Here is a 23,736-nt window from a genome sequence, read left to right as displayed (position 1 = left end):
TCTCATTCTATAAGTAGCTTGCCAGTAGCCTTGGCTCTGTGGCGAAAGAGCTCTTGAATGGCTGCCGGCACAAACTCATAATAGTTCACAATGCAAGATTCGCAATAAACTGCAAAGGTAATAAAATACACCGAAGAAACTGCGCCAACACGAGTATAATAAGATGTAAGGATGATATTTTCGCCAGAATTAACTGACGCCCTCGCCTTTACTGTCCTCGCGTCCAGCCGTCCACTTGGCAAGCCTGCGTTCGTGTATGTGCTTTCGTGATGTCCTGTTGCTTTCCGCTGGCTCAATGTGTAGAATGTGCGTAATGCGTGTCAAATGCGATTTTTCTAAATTGAATCGAGATTTTGTAATATTTCCCAAATCGAATTATTTAGCAAAATTGCAATCGAGAAGACCGTGCAAGTTCCACCCGCTCACAATAGAAAGCAATTTTGCGACCCACAATACGACAATAGAAAGAAGAAAGAAGAAAGCCAAGCAAAGCACATACCCCGTGAAAAGAAGCAGCACGCACTCGCCAGCGAAGCACCATGTTATTATTATAGGTATTCGCACTTGAGTAAGTTTAAAATCCCACTGAAAAGTGTAACAGTGCTCTCCTCTCTTCAAACCATCTCCTCAAATACAAAAAGTCAAATATTAGGCTATTTGCAGCATTCGTCGCATTATGATATGGTATTATATGCAACTCACCCAGATTGGCTCTGTGTATCGCTCGACTTCGACTGACTTTCGCTAGAGCGTAAGTTATCGGCAATTATAAAATCTGAAAGAAATAAGAAAATATTATAAGGCACAAGTTTTTAATCAACCCTGCATCTTTTTGTCAATAGATACTTGTATATGGGGTGTCTTAAAAATTTGTTGGATATTTCCGATTGCTATTCCCTTAAAAATGTACCAAGAAAATTGTATTTGAATATTTTAAATACTTTTTGAATGTAAGAAGCAAAACTTGAAATTTTATCAAGGTCTGCCGTTTTTTAACTATCGTAGTGTGTCCGTTAGTTTTGGTGCCCATAAACATAATAATTTCTATTAAATTTTTTCTAAGCTTTCCCTATTTCCCACTTCTTATTTCATTATTATCCTTTTCCAACGAGGAAAGTTGGTGGAGTGAATTCTGCACTTTTGCTATAAAAAGCTTTATATAATATACACAAGCTAATCCTATTTGCCTGAGAAGGGATCTCCTCTGCTATAAAAAAGCTTCTCAAGCGGCGCAAATACCATGCTCTTTATGGGTAGTCAGAGCTTTTATCTACCTTACAACACCTATTGAAATTCTTCGAGCTAACCTTTGAGCGTTGCTAAATCGAAAGCTTTTCGAAACTTACCCTTCTGCGAAGGTGGTTGCTGTTGTTGATGCAATTGACTCGTCGGTATAAACTCCTCATGCTTTTGGCCGCCTTTTTCTTCGTACTTGAGCTTATAGTCCGAATGCTTTTGTAGCGACATTAGAAGTGATTGTGTGCGTGGCGGTATTTCCGGTGGTGCTGGCTCTGGCGGCGGCTCAGACTCTCCACCGGAAGTAACGAACTCATCTAAATCCATACCAATGGAGCTTTCGGCTGTGGATTGTGTGTACTCCAGCAGTTCTTTTTGCATTTGGTGCAATTTAAATTTCTCACGCTCACTGCGACTCGCAATAGCCGCAGCTGTAGCGCTTGCAACCTCTGCTGAAGAAGAGGCCCCACTACTAGAAGATGTCATTCCACCTGTAGAAGCACTACCAGCGATGGCGCGACTTTGTGTGCGCCCACTTTTTGTGCGATGAGCTCGCGCAGCTCCGCTGCTATTACTTTCGCGAATGCTAGGGTTCAGACTGCTGGCCGTAGAACTAGTCGGCAATAAAAAAGAGGAATTGAGTGCACTTAAACCAATAGTGCTGTTGCCGCTTGCGGATAGTGCAGCGGCGGTTTCCGCAGTCGCTTGCAAACGATCCAACATCACTATACTGCCTGAGAACGACAGTCGTTCGCTCAATGAATCCGAGTTTGATTGTGTATCGTATTTGGCGTTTAGAAATGGATTTGTACTTCGGGTTGTACTGACGCTATTTGGAAGAAGAGCCACGCTCAGTGACGATTGATTTGCTTGATATTTGTTGGCGGCAGTGTTTTGTGATGCTGACAGGATGGCAGCAAGATCAGTCTGTTGTTTCATAGGTGAGCACAGCCCCGTGTTTTGTTGTTGCGTTTGAAGGTGAAAAGCTGAACTGGTGCCGGAGTCGCGCATGGAGTTCGTATATTCGGTAAGTAGTGACGGAGAGTTTATTGGATTTTCACAGTCAGAGTTATAGCGATCCAAATCTGTAAGAAAATGGTAGAAAGAGGTTTTAGTACTCAACGAAACATATACAAGGAACCCCTGAGCAGATAACATTTTCAAGAAAAAGTGGGGAAGGAAATGAAATGAACTTAAAAATGCCAACCAAATTATCCTAACAATATTTTTTCCGTTACCGTTACGTGCATTGATTTCTCTTCGAATTTCCGCTAAAACACCTAAATCAGCCTAATAAAGCCCATTCGAACCCCAGTACATTATGCCGTAAATTGTAATATCTTTCGTCCTAAATTTATCTACTCATCCATTCCATTTGGCTGCGTAGCAGAGTCCAACGAATGGACGTCCATTTCATTAATCCGCTTAAATTCAGCTTAAGACTGTCCATTACTAATTGAATAAGATATTTGGCCATTTCGGATGCCACCCCAACCCAGCATTACCCATTCCCCCCTACCACACCACACCACATCTACATCTGCACGCCCATGCTTTGGCACTCGCCAATCTACTCACTTGCCAATTGCTGACTCTGCAACAGCAGCTGTGCCAAGAGTTGAGTATCGAAGGCTGTCGACTGCGTCGTGTTCTGGTACTCGTCCTCGCTGCTGCTGTAGCCGTGGTGGCTATGCCACTCGGCCGACCGCTGTCGGCGCATCTGGTCGCCGCCGCCGCTACCGCTACCGCCACCGCCAAAATAGTACTCGCTGGCACTGCCACCGCGCTTGCGGCCAATCGTGCCCGAATGGCTGGACATGCTGCCAATCCCGGTATGAGGGTTTGCTTGAAGTTGTGGTAAATGTGGTTGTCGTAGCTCTCGTATGCCGCTTAACTGCTTCGCACTGTTTTAAATACCGTTACTGCGCGAGCAACTGGAAACGGCTAAATTTGATTTATGTCCTTGGCACTGCATATTTGTACCAGTTCACCATAGCTGATGCCACATTCACTTACACACACACTTGGTCCCACATTCTCCCTCTTATTTAGCGTAACTGAAAAGATAAGAAAGCAGATATTTACAGTTAGTGCTGCTGAACAATAATTTCTCTTGAAAAATAGCACACAGATAACAGTAAAATTATTCAAAATATTTTTAAAGTATCATCTCTCAAGAGCAGAGTCATATTTCGAAAAGAATAAATGAGCAAAGGCCACATTTTATCTGTTCATCCCGATGGCAAGGCTTGTTATTACTCTACGAGTATTGAAAAATTTTCAGCGAAAAGTAGAGGACACAAAGTGGAGACTTTTAAAATAAATTGTCCGAAGCACTTCATTTACAAATTTAAAAAGGTATAAATGCAGGCTCTCCTGCCCGCGCTTCCAAACTCCACAGCCTATATCGATGCTTTCTTCGAATGTGTGCGAATGCACCCCCATTCACTTAGGACTGCGCAGGTGGCCCAAACGGTGTGTCTTTTGGCTGGTGCTCGAAATTAAAATGAATATTAATTTTTCAGTAACGACATGCCGACAGCCGACAGCCGAAAGCGAGAGTAACGCAGATGGGGCCGCACTTGGCACTTAAGTGCTCGCTTTTAATTTCAATGGCCCAAGTAATAGCCAGCGACATCGCTAACAAAACACGGTACCCCTCCCATATCCCTCATCACTGTTAAACAATGAGAGGAGAGGAAAACGCTCATAAACTGTCTATGCACCTATTACACATTCCCTTCTTTCGCCGAGGGCAAGCAACTTTTTGAGCATTTTCACATTTATTGCGCGCCGAATTACATATCAAGTGGTTAAACTTTACTACTTTAGCCGATGCTAATTCTGTTTGTGGTCGATACGTCAAGGCACAGCTGGGAATTATCGACACTTGCGACAATGCCGAGGAATTGAAGGAATCGAACCACGCAAATTTATAGCAAACTAATAAAAAGCGAAGTTTTTGCTTTACAAGGGCGTCTACTACAAATTCTAGAATTCGAAGTATTTGTCGAATATCTAGCGAGTATTGAGAAAATATGAACAAATTTATTAATTTAGTTTCAACAGTATCACGCCCAGAGCAGTATTTACAAAATAGGCGATTAGTAAAAACGAACTTTCAGCAAAATAATTTAATTCCAATTGGACTGCAGCCGGAGCTGTGAATCATTAAATCGACTTATTGCTCGATTACCTTGAAATGGTTGAATCAGCTCCGATTGTTTGCAAAAAGCTAACATCTGATACATACATAGCTATATACATACATGTATACCCGTATCTGGGCCAGATCTCGATTAAAGTCAGCATTTTTAAGCTCCGGCCAGCGTCGCACCTCCGGTGCTCGTCGTTTTCACTAAGCATTTGTTTCAATAGCAACAACATTTATCAATAGATAAAGTCTTCAAGTCTTCAGATACTAAGTTCATTACATCTTCATCAAAATGCTGAGCAGCGCGCAAAGAGAAGAAGAGAGGTCGGAGGAAAATGTTGAGCCGGCTAAGGCGATGATGCAGCGTGATAATTTGACGCCCAGAAAAAAGGAAGATAAGTTGCCGGCTGGTGGCACAACGCGTGCTATTCCTGGACGGCCTCAAGATTCGCGCCACATAATTTATTCAACACCATTTTTTAACGAAAAGCGACGCGACCACATAGCTGAATGGCTACATAAATGTAAGATGGTGTTAGATGCGCGCCGCCTTGTGCGAGAAGCGCAGCAACGTCCCAATGTGTGACGTCATCTAATGAACGCTGTGGAGCTACTGAGTTTAAAGCTGAGCAGCGTGAATCCTCCGCGCTCCCATCTGCACAGGCAGCATTACTGCTAAGCGTCTGGGTTTTAATTACGCCTGTTTGGTGAGCTTGTGGGCCTAACGGTTGATTGCCGCAAAAGTGTAGCGTTGCGCTATAGTTTATTTAATGGACGACATGTGTCACGCAATTAATTCACATTGGCGCGAAACTTTATCGCATCTTTGCTTCACAACCAAGCGTTCTTTCCCTTGCTTTGGCACACAGTCAAGGAAGCTTCTTCGGTTTACTACTCGTATTTCTCCCGAAAGCATGGAATTTTGTCAAACAAGTTTTTCCTAGCCATGGCAAGTGGATCGAATGGCCTTTGAGAACTATTGCAGCAAAAGGAAAGAAGGACAAAAAGGGATGCCAATGCAGTGGGTACACTTTTCGCTTCGTGTACTTGATACCGCAGAAGACAGAAGAATAGAGCTAACCAGCAAGTTTGAAACCAAACCATTTGCAACCCAAGTAGAAAATTTAAAAACTTTAAGTTAGTAAAGGCACTAAGCACTCTTAGTTCATAGTTTTTGATAATTTTTGAACTAATTTCTGTAAAATTCCAATTGAAAGACGCTGCCCTCGTACTCGTTGTCAATGGTGATTCAAGTTTGCTTGGTGTTGCCGCACCGTTTTCTTCACTATATAATTTAATTTTTGACTCATATTTCAACATTTATTTTACAGCATAAAATCAATACGGCGTTTTCTCATTATACTAAAATTCAATTCAATAAATATACTATTCACTATAAATAATGTATAACTTTTAACTTTTAAGGGGGGTAAATCTCCCACAGTTCCTCCCTCGTGGATCCGTGCCTGTACCCTGTGTGAAGTGTTTCTCTATTACCTACTTTTCCTTACTTCAATTATTTGCCTTAACTTTATTGTAATATTCCTGCCTTTGGATCGCCGCAATAAATCTTAGTCCTTTATTTCATTGAACAAAGTCTTAAGAATCAATACTAAGTTCGGGCATTGAAAATATTTTTGGATTGTAGAAGTCGTTCTGACCGACACCGAGTGTTTTCGATGTGTTTTCGTTTGTTTACATTTTGAACACCAAAAATAGTAAGTTTTGGAATCTTTAATATTTGGTACACTTATTATTAAAGATGGTGTTTCATAGAATCCCGAAACGAAAATTTTAATAATGAAATTATTGGCTCTGAGAAGATAATGACTATATTATACTACCCAGCACCTTGCCGTTGTCAATAAGCCAGCTAAGTTGGAAAAATAACGTTTAATCCTACCAAGGGATAATAGGGGACCTTGGGATGCCGATTAAATCGTGTTGGACAAAATTTTTTATAGGTTTATACTATTTGCACGCGGAATTTGAGCAAATATGAAGTGATAATTTAGGGATGGCGCAATATGTCTTCCAATAACACCGGCTAAACTAGAGAAGGCACCGATCAAAATGAATGGAATGTAAGTTTTCAATTAGTTTTCAATGAAAACTGCTTTTAAATGTGCTTTCCTTTGACAGATTTCATAAGGATGAAAACGTAAGTTCTAGGACGAAAACCTATTTTTTCTACGAAATAATGTTTTTAATGTCGGTCCGAACGTTGTATAACTAGAAAGATACAAAGAGCCTATGACTGGTAAAAGGTTTACTCCGCTGGGGGAACTGCTGCTAAGAGGAAGTAATGTACAACAACGTAATACCAAGTGGTTTAGTATTTTCTTATTTAAATATATGCCATTTTTGAGATAATTTCAATGTACAGACATGAAACTGTTACTATACTTATAGCTATATACTATATATGTGGGATGGGAATATTTGCAAGAGAACTCTCACTCTTAAGCCATAAAAGTGTAGTGATTTTGTCCGAGTTCGAATACGAGAGCTGAAGCAAAAATTGCGAAAACTTGTGACGAACTAACGTGAGTAATTCCCAAAGAAAATATTGATTTTGCATAGGTCATTCCGCAACATTAAAAAAAGTGTTAGTGAGTAAAGAATGACAGGGATAGTGCCACAAGTTAAAAAAGTTTGTATTTTAAATAAATGTGGAACCGAAAGTTCTCTGACTGCACGCGTTCACATCCCTATAGTCGGTTGCGACCGCCCTTAGTACTACCTTGTTCTTCCATAATTTAAACACCTGCTCCAATGAACGGCACTCAAGCGTCGCCTGCGCGGCATGAGGATGCTCGTAACAATTTGTTGCATTGCGACACCTGCCCATAATTCAAACCTGAGTGCATGGTGCACGAGCATTCGGCCCAAAGAGCACTTTCCGTCCAACTGCACACAAATGACATGCACGTGTCACTTGCACGCACGCACACCCACCCATACATCAGCCCCTACAGGGCGCGCTCACTGAACTGCGGTCGCCATTTATGACGGGTACACGAGCATACAAAATATGGCGCTTGCTGCCACTTGCCATTCGCCATGCTTGGCTGTGTTTGTGCGACTCCACGCACACATACATATGTATATGGAAATTCATCTATTTGATTTCGTTTCTTGTTACCGAGTTTGTGTGCCTCAATTCACGTCACCAGGTGCACCCTTGACTCTAGCTGTGCTTTGTGTGTCACCAGCACACGTGGCGCACACCCAGACAGTTGGCCGGCAGCCACTCACACTCACATTGCTCGTCCACATAAGTGCATTTCCATGGCTCATACTCATCCCCTACTCTTAACTATATATTATTAGGTTAGGTGAGTGGCTGAACGATAAAAAAACAAAAACATAGGGTCTCATTTGGTCGCCGGTTCTTTGTGGGACCAAGAACTCCAAAGTACTGCTTTTGTTGAGTGGCCTCAACTCCTTCCAAGAGCTCGTCTACAGCAGTATAAGCCAACTTTCTTTACCCTCTCCTCAATGTTTGCCTCCGCGATATATAAATTTCATTGAGATAGGTCATAGTTTATAGAATGGGCGTCACACCGCACATTTCAAGACCTTACCAATTTGGACAGTTAATGATACATTAACTCATGTTATCTTAAATCAAGAGCAATGTCTTCTCCCATGTCATTCTGAAAAGCGGCTTCTCACTACTGAAGTAGTATTACCATTCTCTTATTAAGAGAGGTAGTTTTTGAGTGAAAGTGAGAGGGGAATCAAAGGAAATATACAATTTTTGAGCAGGAGTTTATTAAATAAAATCAAAGGAAAAGCATAAAAGGAAATTTGAATTAAGACAATGAATCTTGCCACATTTGACTAATATTTGTATGGTCGAAGGCCAAACAAATATGCAATGAAACACTAACAATTCGCTTTTATTAAAAAGGGGGGACAGATTGGCTGCATATGTAACCGTATTGTATAAGTAGTATCCTTGTAATGCAACAACAATTTTAAATGAATTCTATGCGATCAAACGAAACACCCATTGGCAAGCAGTTTATTTGTTTAGGCTCAGTTGTCCTCGCTAAGGGCGAGGTTCGATGACGTTCGCTATGCCATTATGTACTATACATCGACTCATTTGTTTTCCAAATTCATTACATTTTGGTTTTACCATTAATAGGTTCCCACTTTTATCCGGCATTAAATGAGTGGGGCTCGATTTTGCAGTATATAAAAAGACCAACTCACTTAATCTTCTGCTGTTTTCTACCTGGTATGTTTACGGGTCACCAAAATTCCAGACAATTATTGTGTTTATGTAATTTTAAAAAAGCTGATTCACTTCGGCTTGCTAACTCGTATAGTCAAACAAAGAAGTGCTTTTCTCGCGAATGAGCAACGCCGGCATTGGCTGGCCTCTGTTGATTGCTATTGTGTAGAACAGACATTGGACACGAGTTGACCAAGTTGCCACCACGGCAACAGATGACCACACTTCCGGCGGCTTCCTGCGTTCCAGTATATCAAAACAAGTTTGAGCTGCATTTTAGGCAAACACTTTTTTTAGTGGCGAGTGGCTGGTGAGTGATGGTTAAATGCAGAAGCCCAGCGGAGCAGACGAGATGTGACGTTGCGTGAATGTTGCTCCCTTTATTTTTATTTTTACATTTCGCAATGTTCATATGTTTACGCAAAGAGAACCGTTCGAGTTAAGCTTTCATTTATTTATTCTTGGCTTTAAAAATTTAACGCTGCGATGAGAAGGCAATTTATTTCCTATTAGCAGCACTTTAAACTTCACAGACGCCAGCGGATAGTCCGCACGCCAAATCCCTCCAGGGTAAGGGCGCGAAAACCTTACACACAACGTTAGCGATAAATGATGGCAAAGTGTCAGATTACTGCCACATTCTCATCACTTTCCCGGGTGGTTCAGCCGAACTCTGCGGTTTTGACGTCTTGCTGTGTATTCCTTTACTCGACATTTTCCTCTTCGACACACTCTTGCGCTTTGTTGCAAGCACATTGCTTCCAATAAACTAATAACCTGATTGTGCCGAAGCGAAACACCGCGGCATTGTGTTCGCTGCCCCAGCCCTCTTCCGGCTGGCAAAGCAAGCAGCAAAGTGACAGCAACAGAGGCAATAGTAGCAACAACTGGTTTATGATGTTGATTTATGCTGCTAGTTTCTCGCTTTTATAGTTTTATCCTTGACTTCATCTTGGCGTCGTGCAAGCCGTTACTTCTCTGACAGCAACTTATTAGACAAACTGACAGTTATTACCCGAAGGGGAGCCGTAATCTGCAGACACATGTTTCGCTCAAAGTTAAAATTTTTAAATTAATGAATCGCCTTTGTTGTGGCGTTAAGTGAAGACAACAGTAATTTGTTTTTCGGAGAATCAGATGCACGTGTATTCCAGAAATTTCAGGGTTCCCTGACAACTGCTTACATCAAAATTAATAATAGTGTTATAAAAAACCGCCGCACTGAAATATTTATACATATCGCAGAAAGGTCAGTTTCGTCCGGGAAAAATGATTTAATTAAAATCTGCAAAATAAAATTGTCTTTCTTAGGGTCAACGTTTCAAATTGTGACACATTGAGGCTGAAGGTGTTTGCGAACTCGGCTAGATCGCATTGAAACAAGAGAAATACAAATATACATAGATAACACTACAGTTCCGGCTCAAAACTACTTTGCAGAGCTTTTGACGAAAAAATTACTTAGTTCGTGACATCAAGAACGAAAGGAAAGAAGAATATGCTTAGAATTACCAGGATAGTGTGTCATTTGGTTTGGCTTGTGTCGTCTCGGGCATCCTTATTTACCAAATTTCTATTGTCCAGGAATGAGCACTTATCGTTACGATTGACGTCTGTGGGACTCCCAAAAGCTCGGAGTGAATTTCTACGAATAACACGCTCTGGACTGAGTAAAATCACATTTGGTCAAATTTTCCGTCACCCTCTTCCCAGTTCTAAGTCTAACGACAAGAATATAATTATTTAATATTTTCAGCAAACATCGCATTACATTTCAATTAATCTAAAATAAATACAACAAATTCTCTTCCTCGAGTTCAAACACATTTTATTTGGTGTAAGCACTGTGCGAGTTTAGATCACAACTGAAAGCTTCGAAAGCTTCCAGCACTGTAAATATTTGTAAATTTGCACTGGAGCCCGGACGGGAAAGCGCTTATTTGCAGACAAATTAAAGCAGAATAAGAGAGCGCGAGGTTTGGACGGAACCAAACTTTAGACATTGTTGTAAACTACAAGAACCAGGTCATTTAAACTCCGCCGTCATATAGAAAATAGGCACAGATGGACTACTTAAAAGCATGGAACTAGACGAGCCTTTGAAGTTTGAAGAACTGAGAATGTCGAACAACAAATAGTAGTCACACTATAGAGAAGCAAAAGGATGGCTCTTGGTTCACCCATTCACTAATTTTTGCTAACAACTATTCCTTAAGGAGATCTGATGAAGGAGTAATAGAATAAAATCTAATGCTCTACGGCTAATTGGCTCAGATTTTATAAATTTTTGTATAACATTTAAGCGTATAATATTTGGAAAACATAACCTTTAACATGCCCACGAATATTTTGATTTTGGCAAGTGAACTCGTATGACAGTCAAGTATCTATTAATTAAGGCTTTGTAAATGGATCCAAATTACGAAATTCTTCATTTATGCAACAAAGTAGAGCAATTGCAACACTGCTTATTCAACAGATATTCGATTAATTTTATTTAAATATTCATCCTGCATGACACGCATACTAACACATTCGGATCCGAGGCTCTCTGTGCGGGGCATGTGTGGCATGTGCGGGCATTTGTTTACCTGCATGAGCTTGCACGGAGATACAGCAAATATTTGCAAACGTTGTCACACTAAATATATGGATTAGCGAGAACTGATATGAATGGGCTCTACGCACACATACAAGGATATATGTATATGCATGTGCACTTCTGCAGCTGCCACAGTGCGTTCATGCAATCACCATGAGCTTCTTAAATTATTAACAGTGGTAAATTTGTACTTTGCGGCGATTACCTGGGCGGCGGCTGGCCCAAGCACTCAAAGCCCAACGGCAAATTAAGAGCACTAGAATTGTCTAATTTTGTGGATCTGTAATGCATATACATTTCACAAGGGTTGTTCCAACTGCTTACAGGTCTAGTGTTTGCAAGTGGCTGTAATTTCCGCGGTGCTCCGCGAGATCATTTAATATTTCGTGTTCTTAACAAATTATTTCGGCACTTAAACTTCTGATGGACTTGATGTTAATCAATAAGCGAAGAAACATACATTCAGAAAACAATAGGACTGATTTTCTTCCGTCACGACTGTAATTCGGAGCGTGTATGGAGCAAGCCGAAAATGAAGCGTTCGTTAGAGTAGAAATACGCGATTACATTCTGTGTGAAACTCGGTAAATCTGCGACAGAGACATTTGATATGATCAAGCAGGCTTACCCAGATGTTGCTTTAGCAAGAAGCGGTGTATTTCGGTGGCACCAGGCGTTTTTGGAGGGCTAGGAAGAGGTTGCTGATGAAGACGGGAAGAATAAGCAAATCCAAAGTGAAAACGCCCAAGAATTTGTTCCTCCTGGACAAACCGTTAACGTCAAGTTATACGTGGAAGTCGTCAAAAGACTAAAACGAAGGGTCAATCGGGTTCGACAGGACCTCGAAGCTGATTGAAAGTTGCACCACGACAACGCACTGGCTCATACCGCCTTTCTTGTAAACAGCTACCTAACCAAGGCTGGCATCCCAACGCTTCCCCAGCCGCCCTACAGCCCAGATATGGCTGCCGGACTTTTTTGTTTCCTTGCCTGAAAAGGCCGATGAAGGGGGATCCAAGCAGCATGCATCTCGGCTTTCAAGGCAATTCAGGAGAATGCCTTCCGTTACGCCTTCAATGCATAAAAATTGCGATGGTAGCGCTGCAAGACGCAGAAGAAACCTATTTTGAAAGTTTTCAAAGAATTGTAACGATTGGTTCAATAAATTTTTTTTTAAATCAACTCAGTCCTATTACTTTTCATACAAATCCTGTTTTCAAAAGGCGAAGGAACACAGGGGTTTAAATGCGCTTGGAGGGGCTGCTGCCTTTTTTCTTACGAAGGTCGAAACTTTTATATAAAAATGTTTGATTTTAGTTTGCAACTCAAAGCAAATCCAGATCCTGCAACAGCAAGGCTGCCGTCATTGATGAGAGCTTAGTAGTAATTCGGGGAATATAGCTCATGGGGACAGATAAAAGTTGCTATATTAAAATTCTGATTTCCTACTATGGTTATTGCAGGGCTTTGCGAATTAAGGTGGCAGCACAAATACAAATACACAAATCGTGGCTGACAACAGTGAGGCGTGGCGAAAGTAATTTGCTTCAAAAAGTACTTTCCAACTCATAGAATTCGTGTACTGGAAATTTACGGGCATTTAGTCCAAGCGTTCTTTGCATTTCCTCCATTCTAAATTTCACATGCGCGCCGGGTGAGCATTTTATTTTTCATTTTAATCAACGTGATTGCACAACACAGCGCCCAACTGCGCACACAATTTCGCTTATCACCCGCCAACGCTCACACACTCCGTACACGGAAGAATGCGCCCGTGCCCACATGTGCGCTCCGCCGTGGGAAGCTGCCTGCGCGCGTGTGTGTGTCAACATTTCGACACATTTGGAGTTATTAAAAATTAGTATGTGTGCCATTATCCTAGATAAGCGCCTGAGCTTATTTCGCTAGCCTCTGCCTCTGCCTTCGCCTTCGCCTCCGCGGCGGGCGCTGATGCCGACTTTGGCCCCACAAACATCTATACCGTCGTTCACGCTGGATGACTGGTTGCTTTCTCTTCTTCTTTTTTGCCGGAAACCCCCTTACCTCTTTATTACTTTGTAGAATTTTTTTGCCCCCCCGTGGCTCTCCACCCTGCCTGAAGCCTTAGGTAACGTGCCTTGTTTGCTGGCGCTCGGATGGCTTTACAGTTTTATTTGGCTTTCAAATGCAAATGTATGCGGACATGAGCTCGAAACACACACTTGTCCGCGCCTTGATGTATGCAACGCGAATATGGAGTATGCATACAAACTACCTCAAAAATGGGTGAGTAGTGCGCATATGAACAGAGCACGCACATACACAAATACACACACGCTCACACGGTATAAATATAGCACAGAGGCAGTAGTTCTCACTTCCGTGTAAGTATGTGTGTGCATAAGAGATGATGTTGTGTGACTTTGGCTGTGTTCTTTTCATTCTTCGAATTTGACTGGGGCGAGAGGCGCGCATAACTTCGCAGCGCCTGTTTTTCATAACTTTCATTTCTGGAGTGTTCCAAGTGTAAAAACTCGAATCGAGGAGTCTTAGTGACCGGCGCAACAAATTTATGAATGAATTATCATTGGTCATATTACAATTCATTCGTCTTCACTGATCTAATGAAGTTTGACAAAAGGATTTTATTTTATAGAAGCACGAAAAGGCTGTAACGAAAGGTTCTAGTCTACGTTGGTTTCTAAAGGTCAAGGGTTGCTTCGACATGGACGACGATTTTCAATGTTGCCAGTTCTCGGCATTAAATTTATTCTCCGCCTTAGACAATTTTTTTATGATTTCATTATTATTTTCAAACACAAAAACAAATATAAATCATAACTCAGAATAATACATTCGATATTTTAAATTATTAGAATTTTTAGCTATATTTTTAACTGTGGAGGCTTCAACGGCACTTCAGAACAGAAAATATGTATATAATATATAGTATATATATAACATATTATGTATGTATGTAATTGGGGCTTACACTCATAGTGGTGAAATTTACGTCCTCATTTACAAAATTGCAACATTTGTTTGTATATTTAATGGCTCACACACATACACACGGCTCGGGTTACAGCGCGATTACATATAAATATGTATTTGCGTACACACAATTATTTACCCACCTGTGAAAATCCCAGATTAACGCTAGGAAAAAACTTTGCAAAATGCTGTGAACAAAGTGCAGAGACGCAGGCAATTACACTTACTTGCAATTAAGGACAGCCAGCGCAACGCACACACAGCTGCAGTCGGCTATAAATGTTTACAGATGCAAATGCTAGCATAAATACACCAACACATTTGCCTTGCTGTACTTTCCCTTAATCCGTCATTCATTCATTCATTGCCATTTTAATGTAGTCACCTAAATTTATAAGGTGGCAACTCTGACGCCAAAGATGAGGCACAAGCCAAAAACGGTGCCAACACAACGCACCAGCAGCACGTTGAAGCGCAGCGACGCCGAGCAAACAAAGCAAAAAACAATAAGCCACGATTCGGATAGAGTTGCTAAAAGCTGGCGATGTTTTGTTTCGTCTATTTGCCACACAAAGCCAACTCACGCTCTTGTCCCAGTATTTTGCGCAACGAATAGAAAAATGTCACTCATACGCACCGGCAGTCAGATACCTGCTTGAGGTTCTCGTAAAACATAGTACAACGGGAGTTTCTGATTTGATAATCAATACGTTATTCAGTCAAATATAACCTGCAGCAAAAACAAAAGAAAAATCGACCGCAAGAACATATTTTGTCGTTTTTGTTGGTCGTATGTTGCTCATACAATGTCTATCACCCCAAAGTTTGAACTTGTTCACCTCACTGTTGTTAATAACACATTAAAGTATGGAAACCGTTTAAGAGGGTCATACCATGTAACGGCCTGTTTTTTAGGGATTCGTTAAGATTTTCTTCCACTACCTGCTTCGAACAACTTCTTCTTCTAACTGCTGTGTTATCAAAATGACTTCGAATTTTAAAAAATCACTTTACTACCGTATTCTAAACAAGAGAGCAATTTATGGAAAATCGATTTTTTGAGCCCGTCACATAAGATGAACCCCTTAAAGACTGCATCTTATAGCAAATAGAATTATTAATGCCCAGACATGTTTCATAGAGACGGCATTTAGCAAGGACTCTGTGATCGTCATTTCCTTCATCGTTTATCACGTCTCTAGCCAATCCGGGTGGCACCCTATAATCAGCATTAAATTCCTGCTATTGGCGACTCGGGCAGTAGGAAGCCTCGAGCTGATATCTGGCAGGCGTGTTCAGCGGAAAACACCGCTTATCTAAATTCCAACTAAAAAATATACCACATAATAAAGAATCATTCATAATACGCTGCAGAGCTGAACATTTGTGTGGTAACAAGCTCATCCGTTTCCTGAAACCGTTTCCGGCTTCAGCAACATTTATGGCAGTGACCCATAAAGCATGACACGCACACAGAGCAGGCGCGTTCACGGTCGTGACCAGCGCTTGAAACTTACAAAATGTGCAAATATGCCACCGTGACCGCTGCAGATGGCGCATCCTGTCGGCCTCTCTGGCCACTGCAACTTCTGCAACTGCATTCGTTCATTATCACTGCCTTGCCTTGCCCCCTGCCGCCCTGCTCTGGGGCGGTTGCACCAACTTTTTGCATGGAAATTTGAAATCATACATTTCCGGCACAGAGCTTTTACAAATGCTGCAGCAACAGCGGCAATGTAATAAATTCCCCATTCGCTTAGTGACTTCCGTTGGCCATTTGACCATAAATATATTGGAGATCTGGCGAGCAAGTCCCGTGGCTAACAAATCAGTTGACCGAAATTAATAATTCATGGCAGTTAATTATAAATGTTTTATTGTTTTCGGCATTACAGCAACGCTCTCATGCGAAAATATTGCCAGCTGCAAAACTACAATCAAAATAATGCCGAAAATATACATACATATGTATGTATACCGACAATAGGTTTTTCTAAATTCTATATTTTAAAAATATTACAAATTTTTCCGAAAAAGTTTTTTTTTACGAAAAAGTAGGAAATAGAAATACACAAACATTTTGTGGGATCTACTTGAGGTTATTTTTTCCAAGCCTTGAGCTTTCAAGCCAGCGGAGTTCCCTGAATTCTAATATCCAATAACTTGCAACAAATCTCACCCATCAATCAGTGGCCGCAAAAACTACCTCAATTCATTTATCTGACAGCATGTCAAATGAATTTCTACAGTGGTTGGCGTTGGGTATTTTATGATTTTGTCGTTGGGAGGGCAGAGGGCAGAGGGTCGACCAACATCGCACGACCACAACAGTGTCGATTTCAGCAAAACAAATAATTGCACCACTATTAATTATGATTTCCGGTTGCTGATTTGCGGTGCTTAATTAGATTTTCTTGGTTGATAATTTTAGGGAAAGTAATCAAGGCAAAGAAGAACTTTATTGCGAATATTTCTCAATGGAAGCTTTCTAGATATAAGCCGTCATCAATTTAGCGATCTTTGCGTGCTGTTCTGTTATCAAAATAGTAATATGGGAAAACAGCAACAATGTAAAGCAGTTCAGTTCGATCCAAGAAAGTTTTTGGATACCTCACTAGAGAGGAAGGCTTCTTCAAATCTAACACGCGAAAAATGAAAAAGTTTCAGTTTTTTTTCTGTACTGTCAAACAGCTCGGTGTTTCCAGACAATGGATTCAATGCGACCAAATATTTGTAACTTTTTAAAGTCCGTTTTCAATGTGGCTAGATCAAACCAGGCCGAACAATTGGTAAAATGTGTTCGGTTCACAACTCTGCTAAATGAGAACCCAAGGTCCAAGAGGCAGATGCTGATGAAAAGATAAAATATAATTGATTCAAAGTGATCGTAATGTGAGACGATCGAAATAACTGACACTTTTAAGAAATCTGTGGATGTGAAAGCTCCGTGTAAAGTGGACTCCGCAATATAGACAAATCAATGAAAACGATGCCAAAGTTGCTTCATATAGCTCCCTAATCCATTGTAATCTCTTATTCGCAAACGCCAAAGAAATTGTCGCAGGAAAGAAGCGTAGCATCTACGCAAAGAAGCCGGGAATAAAATCTTTTTGGCAACAACAATATCTTCTTTACCACAAAACTGTTATCGAAAAGTTGAAGGATTGCTTTAATCAGTGTTTTAGTGTTTTACCTGCGATAGCAATTACAAATAATAATAATATGGATTTTACATAGTTTTTTTTCCTCTCCAACATGTCACGAACTCTTTAGATCACTAGGTACTTCATCATTGCAATTTATCAAAGCTCTTCAAAAAGAAGCAAATTCGAGTTTTCCTTGCGACAAGACTAGTGGAACAAAAAGTATGTGTAGAAGACGTCGAGTTAAAGATTCGCATTCGTAGCCCTCAAAGTAACTTGCGATATGAGCACGAATAATAACCGCAAATGTTATGTTTTTGTATTGTTAAGTGGCAAAGTTGTAGTGACTCGGCAAATTGAGTGCTTAACTCCATACCTGTCATTTCTGGGATTCGTCTTTAATGACCCGTAAATTTCTTGCCAACACTTTTCCGCGCTTCGAGTCCCCGTTCGTTCACTCATTTTCTTAACGTGAAAAAGGTAGAGCGAAACAGGAAATTAAAATAGAATAGCGGTTGCGGTGGAAGGAAAACCCGTCCATTTGCATTTCAACGTTGATGTGACACAAACACAACAAGTATGAAACTTTCACAGAGATAAATTTAGCCGCGCATTAATGGAACCTGCCAACACACAGTTACACGCTCCCCCCGCTCACTTAGAATGCGTGGAGACTTTTACTGTGAATGAGTGGGGTTACGCAAATAGACGGGACATGGCTGTGAGCTCAAACGCCCGCAGGCGCGCTCTCGGCACACTCGCATGCATGCCAACACACCGAGGCCCCCTGGATTGTGTGCGAGTGTTGTGTGTCGGCACGTGTGGGCGCGGGTGTTGCGGGTGTGCGCGGCTTGGCATTATAAACACATTAATAGCGAAGTAGGTTAAACAAAATTTACAACTCAAATGTGGCTCAGCTGAACTTTTCCATGCTTGTATGCAAACGCCCGGCGCAGGATGGGGCTGAGCGGCGGAGTAGACTGTAAGAGCCATGGCGGGAGCCGAGTTAAAGCTGGCGTGGCGTGGCGTGTCTGCAAATATACGTTGCTGTTGCGCTCATTTGTATCATTGCGACAATTGCACAAGTGTCCCAAAGGTTGCATGACTTTTCCGACTTTCAAGTGCTCTACTGTGGCAAGCAACGTCGTCGTGGCGCCGCCGCCACCATCGTCAGCCTGTCGGAGCACTAAGCGGCAAGTGATGTTAGCAAATATGAAATACGAGCACTTTGCAACAAACCCACCCACAAGTTGCCACCTAGGCGAGTACTCATGCTGCTGCTTCTTATCAGGTGTGCCAGCAGAACTATTTACGTCCATGTTCTTGCTTAAATATTTGAATCCGATGGGACGATGATTGTCACCGACATGATTTACAACGACAATCAATGGTTGAGCAATAATTGATTGGCACAAAGGAAGGCATTAACTGGATGTGAAGCCCTTGAGCTCGAATGCTCATTTTTCATTTCATCTTTCATTAGATGAAAATCAGTCCTAAAGCGATCAACGTTTTAAGCAGGGATAGCTAGTAAAGTCGAGGGCATTTTATAGGATAAAGGCTCTCAGAATCTTTTCACAGATGCTATCTCCGTCCAACATTGGGCACACGCAGCTTTGTTAATCTTCCGTCACGTTACAGGTACTCCAACTACATATGTAAGATCCTTGTAATCGGGAAGCAATTCCATTGTCAGACTGATCGAAAAATCGCTTCATAACTGAAGACTTAATATAACATTCTGACAACAACGAGTACGTCCATCAGACGAAAACTTTAAAATTTTGCTATTTCCAACAAATTCGGAAAAGGTAAAAGGTGACTGAATCTCTTAGTTGTTTATAGCAGCACCACAACATAATCTAAAATAGAATAGCAGAAAAGCCCACTAGTATGTTCATTGTATCCCTTTTAGGGTTCGGCTAAAGATTGCATTTATTTTTTTATTAAAGAAAATTTTTTTTAATTCTTCACACGGGAACATATTTTCGATTAAGAAGCATTTTTTCTGACAAATACTAGAATTGCTTATAACTTAAGCCGTGTTAAGACACGGGTGCACTTCCGGCGATACGCCCCCAGATTTGTACTCATGGTAACTGTTCATAAAAGGTAAACATCAGGACAATAAACGATATGCTGCACATGTCTGCAGCCAGAGGAACGAAAGCAAAACGAGAACGAGGCACATGCAAATTAATAATGAAAGAGTGTAGATAGGCATCGGGTGCGGGGAAGAGTGTGCATTATGGCTTTATTGCAGACACAGCAATCAGCACAGTTGCCAACAAAAACCTTATATCCACATCCACTTAAAAAATAGAGATTGCAATTGGATCGGCTGAATTCTGCAATGTTGCATAACGCAGCGAGCACTTTGCCATAATAAGCTCAGCTCCAATTGAGCACTCAGCGGAATGTTCCCGGCGCCAATAGGCACAATATCAAACCACTGCCGGTGCGCTTGCGATTTATCCATTCGACGAAAAGCAATCGTGTTTCGGATCCAATCTTGTACCATTACAATTTCGTGATGACCTTAAAAGCCACACACACACTCACATTTCTAGTGCACAAGTAACTCTGGCGAGCATTGCTGCTCTTTTCAAACTTTATGAACTTGTATTACTCAATTCGCCACTTTAGAAGCAGTAATATAGGGCACATATCTGCTAGACTATTTGAAAGGAAAATCAAAGTATCACAGATCACACAATTAAAACATGTTCTTCAAGAGTAGCGGAAAAGACCAAACAAAATATAGCCGGCCTCATTGTCTCGCTTTTAAACTCGGCCAGGTGTGAGTGCATTCTATCAACCATGTGCTTGTGGCTGCTATTGCCTCACTCATTCGAATTCTTTGTTAGTTTGGGCTTGTTAGAGCGAATCTGGTTTGCTAGTAATATTGCTAGTGAAGACTGCACTTTGCTAATGTTTAGCAATTTATTTCATTCCTCGCAATTTTACTAATATTTTGGTGGGTTGACAGAGCGGTTTTCATTTCCATAAAAATTTTGAAGAGGTAGCAAAGATGAATCGCCAATGCCTCTTGTTTTTTGTTATACTGCGTCAACTGCAATTTAGCAAAATAATATTCAAAACATAACTTTTAGGAAAACTTGGAAAATATTATTTAAATACATATATAGCAATATATAGCATGTAGGTTGCTATTTTAATGATATTTGTTCTTCTTCTTTAAAGGCGTAGACACCGCTTACACTATTTGGCTATAACCGAGAGCCAAATTAACAACAACGCGCCAATCGTTTCTTCTTTTAGCAATTTGGCGCCAATTTGAGATACCAAGTGCAGCCCAGTCCTTCTCCACCTGATCTCTTCCTCTTCCTCTGCTTCCCCGGCGGGTACTGCGTCGAATACTTTCAGAGCTGGAGTCATGGACGACACGATCTAGCCAGCGCAGCCGTTGCCTCTTAATTCGCTGAAATATGTCAATGTCGTCGTATATCTCACACAGCTCATCGTTCCATTGAATGCGATATATAATATAAATCTTCCGCAGAACCTTTCTCTCGAAAACTCGTAACGCCTCTATAGCATATAGCAGAACGGGAATAATGAGTGACTAATACGAGTATAGTTTGGTTTTTGTTCGTCGAGAGAGGACTTTACTTCTCAATTGCCTACTCAGTCCCAATTAGCACCTGTTGGCATTAGTTATTCTGCTTGGATTTCGAAGCTGACATTGTTGTTGCTGTTAATACTGGTTCCAAGATAGACGAAATTATCTACAACTTCGAAGTTATGACTGTCGACAGTGACGTGGGAGCCCAGTCGCGAGTGCGACGACTATTTGTTTGATGATAGGAGATATTTCGTCTTTCCCTCGTTCACTACCAGACCCATTTGTTTTGCTTCCTTATCCAGTCTGGAGAAAGCAGAACTAACAACGCGGGTGTTGAGACCAATTTTATCAATATTATAAGCAGCCAGCAGTTGTATTTACACTCTTAAAGAAGATTGTACCTACTCGATTAAGTTCTGTAGCTTCAATTATCCAGCATCAGATTGAAAAAGTCGGTATCGAACGGCTCGGAGCGGTGGTGTGTGTCGATCCTCTTGTCATGGGTCTTTTCCCAGACTTGGCGCATGGTGAATATCTGGTCAGTTGTTGATTTTCCTAAATCCACATTGAAAGGGTTCTACTAGCTTGTTGAGGGTGGGCCTTAATCTTTCACATAATATGCACGTGTTGTGGTCGATTGTAACGTTGCGAGGTGGACAGTATGCTTTCTCTCTACTGCGACAAGGCACTCCTCATCGTACCAGCTGTTCTTTTTCATTTTCCGAAGACTAATATTTTCGGTTGCAACTATACGAAAGGAGCTTGAAATGCCGTCCAGCAGTTCCCTTATACCGAGTTGCTCTCAGAGAGCAGGAGCGCAATTCGCGTAGAAAATCGTTCGGCTGTCTGTTGTGATTGCAGTTTCTCTATGCGGAAACTTCCTTGTGTTTGTAGACGTACGTTTTTTGCTACACAGAGGCGGGTGCGTATCTTGGTTACAACAAGATAGTGGTCCGAGTCGATGCACGTCTAAACCACTGGAGACGTTTCTTCCATTTGGTAAATTTTTCTTTACTGAAATCATGAACTACTACAGATAATCATATTTCGGGCCCCGCCGAAGTCGATCAGCCTCAACCTATTTTGGGAAGTTTTCTCATGCTGGCTGAATTTGTTGACAGTTGTGCCAAAGATACCTTCTTTGTCCACCCTGGCGTTAAAGTCGCCAAGCACGATTTTGACATCGTGGCAGGGGCTGCTCTCATAGGTGCGCTCCAAGCGCTCACAAAAGGCTACTTTGATCACATCATCCTTCTATTCCGTCAGGGCGTGGGCGCAAATCATCGATATCTTGAAGACCTTCGCTTTGAGGCTGTTATTTAATATTTATTAGCATATGTAAATACGATTCATTAATCTCACATTAAATTTATTATTCTAATTGGTAAATAAACACTATGCAACAATTCTTCTTCTTCTTAATTGGCGTAGACACCGCTTACGCGATTATAGCCGAGTTAACAACAGCGCGCCAGTCGTTTCTCCTTTTCGCTACGTGGCGCCAATTGGATATTCCAAGCGTAGCCAGGTCCTTCTCCACTTGGTCCTTCCAACGGAGTGGAGGTCTTCCTCTTCCTCTGCTTCCCCCTGCGGGTACAGCGTCGAATACTTTCAGAGCTGGAGTGTTTTCGTCCATTCGGACAACATGACCTAGCCAGCGTAGCCGCTGTCTTTTAATTCGCTGAACTATGTCAATGTCGTCGTATATCTCGTACAGCTCATCGTTCCATCGAATGCGATATTCGCCGTGGCCAATGCGCAAAGGACCATAAATCTTTCGCAGAACTTTTCTCTCGAAAACTCGCAACGTCGACTCATCAGTTGTTGACAACGTCCAAGCCTCTGCACCATATAGCAGGACGGGAATTATGAGCGACTTATAGAGTTTGGCTTTTGTTCGTCGAGAGAGGACTTTACTTTTCAATTGCCTACTCAGTCCGAAGTAGCACCTGTTGGCAAGAGTTATCCTTCGTTGGATTTCTAGGCTGACATTGTTGGTGGTGTTTACGCTGGTTCCAAGATAGACGAAATTATCTACGACTTCAAAGTTATGACTGTCAACAGTGACGTGAGAGCCAAGTCGCGAGTGCGACGACTGTTTGTTTGATGACAGGAGATATTTCGTCTTGCCCTCGTTCACTGCCAGACCCATTTTCTGTGCTTCCTTGTCCAGCCTGGAGAAAGCAGAACTAACGGCGCGGGTGTTGAGGCCGATGATATCAATATCGTCGGCATACGCCAGCAGCTGTACACTCTTATAGAAGATGGTACCTTCTCTGTTTAGTTCTGCAGCTCGAACTATTTTCTCCAGGAGCAGGTTGAAGAAGTCGCACGATAGGGAGTCGCCTTGTCTGAAACCTCGTTTGGTATCGAACGGCTCGGAGAGGTCCTTCCCGATCCTGACGGAGCTTTTCGTGTTGTTCAACGTCAGTTTACACAGCCGTATTAGTTTTGCGGGGATACCAAATTCAGACATCGCGGCATAAAGGCAGCTCCTTTTCGTGCTGTCGAAAGCAGCTTTGAAATCGACGAAGAGGTGGTGTGTGTCGATTCTCCTTTCACGGGTCTTTTCCAAGATTTGGCGCATGGTGAATATCTGGTCGGTTGTTGATTTTCCAGGTCTGAAGCCACACTGATAAGGTCCAATCAGTTTGTTGACGGTGGGCTTTAATCTTTCACACAATACGCTCGATAGAACCTTGTATGCGATGTTGAGGAGGCTAATCCCACGGTAGTTGGCGCAGATTGTGGGGTCTCCTTTTTTATGGATTGGGCATAGCACACTTAAATTCCAAT

General features: G+C 41.7%; 1 protein-coding gene across 2 annotated transcripts in view; it reads right to left on the bottom strand.

Annotated features, from left to right (window-relative positions):
- Window positions 1-23,736, bottom strand: part of LOC126759207 (teneurin-a) — a 233,261-nt gene that overhangs the window by 174,784 nt on the left and 34,741 nt on the right. For both annotated transcript variants that reach the window (XM_050473899.1, XM_050473900.1), the window contains exons 2-4: window positions 2,815-3,293; window positions 1,347-2,321; window positions 703-775 (exon numbers count right to left, since the gene is read on the bottom strand). In XM_050473899.1, the coding sequence (XP_050329856.1) occupies window positions 703-775; window positions 1,347-2,321; window positions 2,815-3,055 (1,289 nt within the window). In that variant the 5' untranslated portion in view covers window positions 3,056-3,293. The remainder of the gene's footprint in view (window positions 1-702; window positions 776-1,346; window positions 2,322-2,814; window positions 3,294-23,736) is intronic.

Source organism: Bactrocera neohumeralis, chromosome 5 (assembly GCF_024586455.1).
Source record: "Bactrocera neohumeralis isolate Rockhampton chromosome 5, APGP_CSIRO_Bneo_wtdbg2-racon-allhic-juicebox.fasta_v2, whole genome shotgun sequence".
Lineage (NCBI taxonomy): Eukaryota > Metazoa > Arthropoda > Insecta > Diptera > Tephritidae > Bactrocera > Bactrocera neohumeralis.
The sequence above is the reverse complement of the archived record's forward strand: the minus strand, read 5'-3'. Positions and strand labels throughout refer to the sequence as shown.